The 9,638-nt window shown below is 37.4% G+C and overlaps 1 protein-coding gene across 1 annotated transcript in view; it reads left to right on the top strand.

The window, feature by feature from the left end:
* Positions 1-984: 984 nt before the first annotated feature.
* Positions 985-9,638, top strand: part of LOC137969670 (U3 small nucleolar RNA-associated protein 6 homolog) — a 21,054-nt gene continuing 12,400 nt past the window's right edge. Inside the window, exons 1-16 of the mRNA XM_068816002.1 lie at positions 985-1,047; positions 1,318-1,338; positions 1,547-1,594; positions 1,753-1,816; positions 2,503-2,621; positions 2,745-2,777; positions 3,778-3,828; positions 3,999-4,086; positions 5,320-5,404; positions 5,550-5,656; positions 6,520-6,591; positions 6,733-6,806; positions 7,062-7,139; positions 7,601-7,727; positions 8,217-8,275; positions 9,218-9,295. Of these exons, the coding sequence (XP_068672103.1) occupies positions 1,592-1,594; positions 1,753-1,816; positions 2,503-2,621; positions 2,745-2,777; positions 3,778-3,828; positions 3,999-4,086; positions 5,320-5,404; positions 5,550-5,656; positions 6,520-6,591; positions 6,733-6,806; positions 7,062-7,139; positions 7,601-7,727; positions 8,217-8,275; positions 9,218-9,295 (1,038 nt within the window). The 5' untranslated portion in view covers positions 985-1,047; positions 1,318-1,338; positions 1,547-1,591. The remainder of the gene's footprint in view (positions 1,048-1,317; positions 1,339-1,546; positions 1,595-1,752; positions 1,817-2,502; positions 2,622-2,744; positions 2,778-3,777; positions 3,829-3,998; positions 4,087-5,319; positions 5,405-5,549; positions 5,657-6,519; positions 6,592-6,732; positions 6,807-7,061; positions 7,140-7,600; positions 7,728-8,216; positions 8,276-9,217; positions 9,296-9,638) is intronic.

Below are 9,638 nucleotides of genomic sequence, written 5' to 3'. Positions count from 1 at the left end.
TCTTGGATTGCAAGCAAAGAGGATGCATTCCTCTGGGGCATAACACTGTAAAATATAGTAATAATAATTAATAATAATAATAATAATAAGAATAATCTAATAATAATAATAATAATAATAATATAATAATAATATATCGCTTTGATAAACGCAAGTGTTGTTATTTGAAGTGTGCATATTTAACGCAAGACATGTTGTCTTAGCTTAACCCTTTTGACGTCCCAAAACCGGCCTAAACAGGCCCAGGACTTAGTATTTTACTGCTGTCACACGCCAGCCCACAACTTTTTACTACCCCATCTGTCAGTGGGGAAACCCCTGGGAGTCAATCGGGTTGATTAATCACTCACTGAAAAAACTATGTCCCCATTAAAGGGAAACTGTGCACGAGGAAGCGCAATGCGCTAGCGTCTATGCTAAAAACTTGAAAGTGTTTAGGTTTAACTTTTTTTCAAGTTGAATCGACATATGGGATCAACTGGGGAGGTGGCCATGGTGGGACAAAGGAGAAACTCTGGCGAATATACAGTGACTCACGCATGAATCCATGATGGCGGCTAGAATTTTCCGTGGGCTCAAGAGCAAACAAACTTGAGCATGCGCAGCTCATGACAGTTTTTTCCGTTCTTGCCTTCATCCTTAATTAGTCATGTTACATCTCACTTTGTTACACTACTTATTGCACAACTTCACTTTATTCTCATTGTACAACTGACGATGGATGATGTTTCATCCGAAACATGTCTTGATTAAATATGAACTTCAAAAACATTGTTTGGTTCATCAAAGTGATGTCTTACTTTGTGCTGCTACGAAGCCTTAATAATAATAATAATAATAATAATAATAATAATAATAATAATAATAATTATTATTATTATTATTATTATTATTACTTTTCACATTGTCTGAAATATTAAAATGACAATGTACATGTGTCATTCTTAATTGGACTTAATGAAATTCATTGATATCTAGAGACTTGGATTGAAACGAAACCTGCGTGGAGAGAATGCTGTAACAAAAAGGATTCATACCCTCTTCAAGGTAAATCTGTGTGTGTTCTGTGATGTTGAAATTTAAGTGAAACGTCAAATTAGGTTGAGTGATACAGTACATAGTGTTTCACTGACAATGCTACATGTATTCTGCATGTTGTCAAGATGTTGACTCATCACTTACATGTAAAACCCCACCTTTTCGCCTATTGTTGTGTTATTTTGGTACTTAAATAATGCAGTTGAACTGGTCACAATGGCTGTAAAGAAGTGCTGTAATATCAATTTATTTTGTTCTTTTCCTCTATTCCTTGTTTAGAATGCACTGAAAAAGTTTGTGGTGAGTGAATTTACATAATTTACCCATAATGTGTACCTTGTTGAATGTGATTAAAACTCTCTTACCAGCATCATAAATTGACTGAATAATGCTTGCATTAATTTTTTTATACTTGACTTTAATGTTAGACAAACTAATTATTTAAAAAGTGGCACACAGGAAATCTGTTGTCATATCATGGACGTGTTCTTTAAATTGCCATTTTTAGGGAGACATTAAACTTTGGATCCAGTACATTGAATTCTGCAAACACATGGTGAGGGGAAGTTAAAAATAGCATTTGTTGTGATTATGATAACTTAAACATAATTATTGTATGTGCCCCATTTTTATTGGTAATAATAATTCTAGTCTACAGTTACATGTACGTATAACTTATTGTAGTACCAACTTCTTGTTCTGGATGTTTTTCAGGAAAGTACCAGAGTACTTGGGAAAGTTTTTGCTCGAGTCTTGCAATATCATCCAGACAAACCAAGTGAGTATTGGACCTACATGTGTAATTCTCAGTTTGAAAGAATTGAAAATGGTAACAAGGAAATGAGCTTACTGGTAATTAAATAAAATGATGGTGATGATGGTAATGAGGAGGACACGGAGGGTGACATTGATGAGGATTTCGAAAATGATGAGTATGGTCAACATTATAATAGATGTGATTGGAAGCTTGTGTTTTAAAGGTACATTGTACATGTAGTTGGAGGCAGAAAGTGACCCATGAGAGACAAAGAGGCACCATCAATGGAATACTTGCCAAAATGGGTGGGAGGAGAGGGAAACAACTTTGAAATACAACTTGCAAACAGGCCGCTACAGGGTATCCAGTAAATACAATGCAACTACATGTACTGTTACAGTAGTACCTGTAGGTACTCCACGCATAATCCCCACATTTGCGTTGTGCCAGTAAGCCATTTGGAGAGAGGAGTGGCGACCAGAATTGTATTGATTTTAACCTTGCCATCATATCATGTAGCCACATTGGAGTTATGTTATAGATCCACAGGTACAATTTATGCTGACCGTAAGTACCTGTACCTTGGCTAAGTTACAACCTTGTTTCTCCATTCCAATAATACAATGATGTACTGTAATCATTTTAAAATACACAGAACTGCCAGAACACTGATACTGTACATGTAATAATTCACTGTATTGTTTAAGACTTGTGGATAATGGCAGCAAAGTGGGAATTTGAAGACAACAAAAACATTCCTAACAGCAGAAGTTTATTGCAAAGAGGATTGAGAGTGAATCCCTCTTCAAAACAGCTTTGGCTAGAGGTATCACAGTATTATCCTTTAAATAATGAGCTATTTATGTTATGAACATACTTTATATGTACACCAAGAATACAGTGACTGCAAACTCTGTTCCTTTTTTTGATTGGATATGTTTCTTTGTAGTATTTCAGAATGGAACTTCTTCATGTAGAAAAGGTTGGTATACATTTTTACTGTAAATATCACTTGTGATTAATTTTAACTACACATAGTTACAGGAGCCAGGTTGATACAGTATACAACCTCGTTCCCAGGGTCTCTCAAGCGAGGAGAGACCCTGGTACGGTCTGGTTACATGCTTCTGTGACAATTGAAAACACTAGGGAGGGGTCCTCTCTAAACAAGGAATTTGTCGCATTTAGCTTTGTCGAATTCAACTCTTTCCTGCCTTTCGCTTCTTTGGAAGTGACTTTGGCTCTCCGTAATCATTGCCTTGAATGCTCGAAAATTATTCAATCGTCGTTCACAAGGCCTACATACCAGATGTGGCCTTAATTCATGGCGTTGCAAAGTTCCTCCAAACACAGCCTCGGCTAAGGCAAGCAATTCTTCAGTGGCCTTCTTGAACAGATTTATACAATGTAAAACGTCTTTGACTGAACCGCACAATCTACAGCAACTTATGACAGACGATGTATATGTTTTCTTCGGCGTTTGCAAACTATTATCGCCGGACATAGCCGCAGAAGAACATGTGTTCACATACCACAGCACGTGAAACTTGGTTTGTTTTGGTGACAACACATTCCGCACTCCCGTAGTCTCAGTATAGACAAAATTCTTACTAAGCTGCCCCTGCCTTCATTGGATAAATTTTTATCTCCCAGATTCTGGGAGACACGTGACCAGACCCTACCAGGGTCTCTCCTCACTCGCCCCAGGCGTTAAGATGAGAGACCCTGGGAACGAGGTTGTACAGTATAATGAACACATGCTGCTGATACCTAATCGCAGTCAGGACAAAAATTTACTAGAAAAAAAATCACTGTATCACATACATGTACGGTACACATGATGGTAAGATCTTTTGAAATTTTTATGTGTGACTTGGCTCACTAACCTTTCATGATCATCATCGTGTACATTTTACATGTACATTGTAGTAACAGCTGTTAGATTAATAATTATCTTAAATGTATGCCTTAATGCATTTTAGATACAAAAAAGGAGGGCAGTTCTTGGATTAAATGAAATAGAAGAGCAACAGGTACAGTGTACTTTTGATTCTCTTGGGTTGCAAAATCTCTCTTAGACTAGATCATGGTAAAATTATTTTATGCTAGTAGTACAGTAACTCTTTTTTCTAAGTCTCATCACACAGTGATTTAAATTATGCTGACTCCTTTTTACCCTTTTCTTTATCTTATCATTAATCAGGGAAAGGATGAAGAAGAAGTGACACCAGAATTTCTTGCTGGAAAAGTTCCTGAAATTGTGTATAAAAAAGCAATAGAGTGTATACCAGGTATAGGAATGAAACATACATGTATTAAGCCACTTAATTGTGCTGGTACAGTAGCAACATCTTCATGTTGTGAGGGGAAAAAAGAGGCCATCCTTGAAGTAATTATCAATAATACTGTTAATTCTCTATTAAGCCCCCTTTTGGGCTTATTTATTTCAAGCACATTTGGTGGTGGGGGAGGGGGGGGGAAGCTTAATAGAGAGGGGGGCTTACATGTATTTGAGAGGGGGGGCTTATTTAATTTAGCAAATGCATCACTGATAGCAAAAAGAGAAAGAAACAGACTAGACTTACAGTTCACTACTTCCTGTTTTGTACCAGGGTAATGACTGTCTAATATGGAGATTTGAGTGATATTATATGTATTGTAGCAAGCACAGTCCTGAAAAGGACTGATGTTAAAGACTCCCCTTTTGACTACTGTATGTAATTCTGAAGATTACTTCAGCTCAGGTTATTGAAAGGTCAGTCACTAATGTTAGTTCTTTGTAAGGACTACACTCACTTGAATGATCAAATTCTATCAAGGCTAACACATAAAACAAGTCCACGGTGAGACGAAATTCGAAGCATGGGCTTGGAAGGGCAAGCTGTAATTTCATCTTACTAGCCCAAGACTTTGATGAGCTAGCCAGGAATCAATTTAATTAATACAATGCAAAAATAAATTTAATTAATAATAGGTACAAGTACTTGTAGTTTTGATAAACTATTTCCCTTTGATTTCTGTCCTCAAAAACCAACATTTGACTTGATTTACTTTCATTGTTAATTTCAGTTTACAGTGTCCCCAATTAGCGCTCCAGCGATAGAACGACTAGACACTTAAATAAGAAAGTTCCAATTTTAATTTGACAAACACTTAAATGTACAAACACCTTCAAGTTTTCAGTTACAAGTGCTTCAGAATAAAAATTTTGAACGTGAAATTACAGTGTAAGTCTTAATTTTCTAAGGCCACAATGTACATGTCTGTCAAACTGTCCAGGCTAAACACTTATGTCAGAAGTTTGGCATCAGAAAAAAGCAACCAACAACACTACACGTGTTAGATTGATGCATGCCTGTCGGGCAACCTATGATAAGAAAGCACTAGCCCCAAAGATTGTTACACTAGCCCTGTGCTATCGAACATCCTTTTTGTTGCTACCCGACAACTCCAAAATTCAAGGACTTTGAAAGATGTTAAATTGTGATATTTGACTTTGCATTATTGCTGTATTTTTTTAACAGATGATGTAGATTTCAGAAAATCTTTCATTGACATCTACCACCTCTTTGAGGGCACAAAAGAAAGTTGTGATATGGTATACAGCAGGTGATGAAATAATTAATTTACCATACTCTTTTATGGTGTTTTTTTTTTCCAGTTTTACATGTATGTTTTACATGTATATTTACATGTGTTACCCTGACCCTGACCTCATCTTGAAATGATATTATTGATCCTCTAATCCCTCAAGCATGTTGGAGGATTTTCCCTTGTCTGAGGAAGTCTGGAACCTAGTAGCTCGGCAGCACTTAGAGGAGATGAAGAATGAAGCAAAGAAAGGCTCTGTAGTAGTAACAGGTTTGCTTTGATTTTGTATGCTATTGTAAACTTCATGCAGTTCCTTTGGAGTTGGCTTTCATACCTGACATACCTGACTGAATCTGGAAGCTCAGAAAGGCATCCTTGCAGTGTATGTGTAATGTTTGTAATATGCAAGATTATTACTAGTAGTAATCATGGATTAGTAAAGTGCATTCTATGTCTAGTAAAATAATATTTTTTATTGTACTGATTGCCCAGAAATATTCAGGGAAAGTGGACTTGTGGGGTGCTTTCAGGCAGTACACAGAGAGAACTTGAATCTCCTGTGAAAAGCAGCTGAGTTGACAAATTACAACTCTGCTTCGTTGCCGGCACAAAAGCATGTGGGGTCAAATTCCAGTTTCTGGTTCCTACACCTACAAAACACGCCACTACACACCTTTCTGATAAAATTCTGATAAGAAGCTTTAGTCATATTTGCAAGTGACATTTGGAATGAATCAACACAACTTCACTTACGTTTAAAAAAAACAGCAAAGAAAACGGCCGAGCAACCAACACACACAACTGCAAACCACGTGGAAATATGGGGAATTTTTCCCGCTTTCATTTGGACATGCGGGCATTGCGATACTAACCCGATGTCAAAGGCATGACAGATTCACAATCACATCAGATCGAGGTGATGTGCTTGTCGGCCAGCCAGTCCAAGATGCTGTCCAAACCCTGAAATTGCATAGCATCATGATCAATCCCTGTGAAACATATTCAGGACATTTGTAAAACGACATGATTAGAATGCGTCCTCCTTCATTGGAACGCAATTATTAAACATTGCTAGTCATAATTATTAATAAATTATGGTTTTATTATTATCCTTTTTTTGCTTGACTTTGTAGATATCCAGTGGTGTGCACTTGAAACAGAAATGAACAAGTTGTTTCAGGAAGCTGTAAATAAAGTTCCGACAGGTTAACAAACCTTATGTTTTTGACATTTTGTTTTCTCCACATTTATAATTATTTTGATGCGATTTAGCACTGACAAAATTTTTCTGTACAACTCACTGTTACAGTAACATAAGCTGCTTCTATTTTTCCAATAACTAACAGGTAAAATGTGGGAGCATTGCATTGAAGCCTTTGTGGACTTGCTAGGTGACAGTGCTGAACACCAGATCAGAAGGGTAGGTTCTAGCAATAAAATTAAGGCCATTTCCCAGGACTTCTTAAAAATACTGGAAATTTCAACTCTGGTATGCCAAAATAATACATGTACATTTAGTTTTGCCATCAAAATTCTCAATCAAAACCTCACACAAATTATTTTTGCGAGTAGTAAGCAACATGCTGATAGATTGTAATTGCTTCGTTCTCTTAACCTTGTAATTATGCGATTTCAGGATATCAATTTCAAAAATTTTGCTGTTGTTTCCCTGCAGCGAGAGAAAATTGTGCTGGAGTTATTTTCACAGGCGTCCAGGAATAATAAGCTGACAGAGAATCTTTACAAAACATGGGTGAGTTGTCAATGCACAAGATGTACATACTTAGACTTTCACTCAACAAAACAAGTACTGTAATTGGTTGATTCTTGGTCACGTGCCCATGATCAAATTCAAATGTATCCCGACTGGGATACAATTTCGCAGTTGTTGCCTGCTCCGGATGTTTTGCTGCAATTGTTGAAAGAAAAGTCTAAATATATGACAAGCATTTAGTGTCTGGTCCCTTGGGTAACTAGTTAGTTTTGTTTTCCCTCGAGTCCTGATGTTTCCCTCGACAATACATCAGAACTCTCGAGAAATCAAAACTAACTATTTCCCTCAGGACCAGACATTAAGTGTATAAAAGTTCATGAAGAAAATGTGCCAGTTTTTAAAATAAACCATACCTTTCCTGGGTGCTCCCTCTTCTTCAGTGGTTTCAAAATTAACTTATTGTTATAAAGTGAGTTTAACCTTCTTTTCTCTACCTGTAGGTGAATGTTCTGCTACAAGCAGACAAAAAGAGGCAGGCATTAGTTGTGTGCAAGAAAGCAATAGGGGAGTTTAACACATCAACAAGTCTTTGGATTGAATATTTGAGACTGAAAGTTCTTGGCAAAAGTAAGAACCCGATGAAACAGTTTGTGTTTTGCATCCTGCTGATTTTTCATGTGTACTGCCAAGGGCGTAAGTAGGGGGGGGGCAGCAGCTCATCCCGGGACCCCCCCCCCCCCCCCCCCCACCCTTTGTAAGCCTTTTTTTTATGCAAACAACCTACAATAATCAGGTTGCAAAAACGCAAGTACCATCTGTTTGACACAGTGTGACTCCCCCTTTGAAAAATCCTGGCTATGCCCATGACTACATGAACTACAGCTCTTTCACTTGGTTCACTGGCTGTACATACAGTGCACATGATTGTAACTTGAAAAAATCAAGTGTGCAAGAAAATAATTGTGGCAGAGTATTGTAAGCAGTGCCACGCTCAATGAACCGAGAAAAAGATGCACTTTTTTTCATGCTAATGATCTGGAACAGAAGATCATTCTTTCGAATGAACTGATTAAAGCAGGTACAGTACAGTACTTAACTTTTTTTTTTGATTTTCAGGTAAAATGGAAAACATTTATGCAGAATTTTCCACTGCTGTAAAATGTGTTGACTCAAAGGTACAAGATACATGTAGTTCATGTTCTTGAAAATACATACGTGTACAGTAGATCTGTACCCTCTCTTTGAATTCGATAATGGAATGGCAATGTGGCTTGAACATCTCTTGCTACACCATCCTTCATCAGGCAAGGAAGTGTTTGCAAGGAAGACTGGTTTCAGCAGTTAGTACTGATGTTCTGGGTGGAAATCCTACTTGGACAACCACCTGGATTTTGTGTTTGGTTTTCAACCATTCTGGTGGTCTGGGCTTTCTCTCCAGCAAAATGAGGTCATCTTGGTAGTGATGCCATTAAGTGCCGCTTTGATAAAAGAATTATTTCCTTTTTTTCTTTAGATTTTGAAAGTGTGTTTGCTTAACACCTGACTGGCAAAAGTTTGATCTTTGACTTTGATCCAAAGGCCGTTTACTTTGAGTGCAAGTTTTGGATTTCATGGTTCGCCGTTACTCACGTTCAAAAGTGATGGATTGGACCTCAGAGGGTCGGATCCTGGGAAAAATGACATCAAAGGCCCAGTAGTGTCAAATGTAGCTTATTATATACGCAAAACGCGAGTTTAAAAGTCTGAAAGCCCGAAACTTCCGTGCTGTCCATTAATTATGCGGTATACACACGCATTGCATTCTTAAACTAGAGAACTTTGACGTCATTTTCTCTTCGATCATCTTAAAGTTAGTAAAGGCGAACCATTAAATTTGAAAATTCCATTTAAAATGGTGTCTTTTTGAAATCAAGGCTTAAAATTTTGGTGGCTTAGTGTTAAGTTAACACCAAGCACTCTAAAAAGGCAAGGGGCGGAGAATACATTTACATGTAGCTTGAGTTGGCCCCTGAAAAGCAGGGCGAGAGCAGTTTTTTTAAAGGCAGCTTAGTCTAAAGTACACACTGTAGTCGTGTGTTTGTACATGTATTTTGCATCTTTTTTATTCATGTCTTAAGAAATCGCTTCCACTCTGGAGTCAATGGATTGACTGGTGCATTGAGAAGAATCCGGAAGAAGTGAAGGCCGTGTTTGAAGTGAGCGCAAGTTTCATGGTGTTCAATTTGTTCACAAAATGGCAACAGAAACAACATGAATTCTTTTAAATTGTAGCTTCGTGCAGTGCTGTGTGATTCATGCTTCTTAGTGTTATGATGAAAACTTGAATATTTGCGTGGCTTCAAAAACCCCGAAAGCCCTTGAGAAGTTCTGTTATTTGATGCTGTACATTTGTGGTTGCTAACAAAAATGTTAAAGTCGTGAAATTCTCGAAATGTGAAAAATATCAATTGATAATTTCAACACAGAGCTCTGAAAGATTATAGCAAACACACACTTCTGTTCTCCAAAGAGCAAGTTTTATCGTAATATTGCCTTTTC

The sequence above is a fragment of the Montipora foliosa genome, chromosome 9, assembly GCF_036669935.1.
Source record: "Montipora foliosa isolate CH-2021 chromosome 9, ASM3666993v2, whole genome shotgun sequence".
In the NCBI taxonomy this organism is placed as follows: Eukaryota; Metazoa; Cnidaria; class Anthozoa; order Scleractinia; family Acroporidae; genus Montipora; species Montipora foliosa.
Note: the sequence above shows the minus strand (reverse complement) of the source record. Positions and strands in the feature narration are given on the sequence as shown.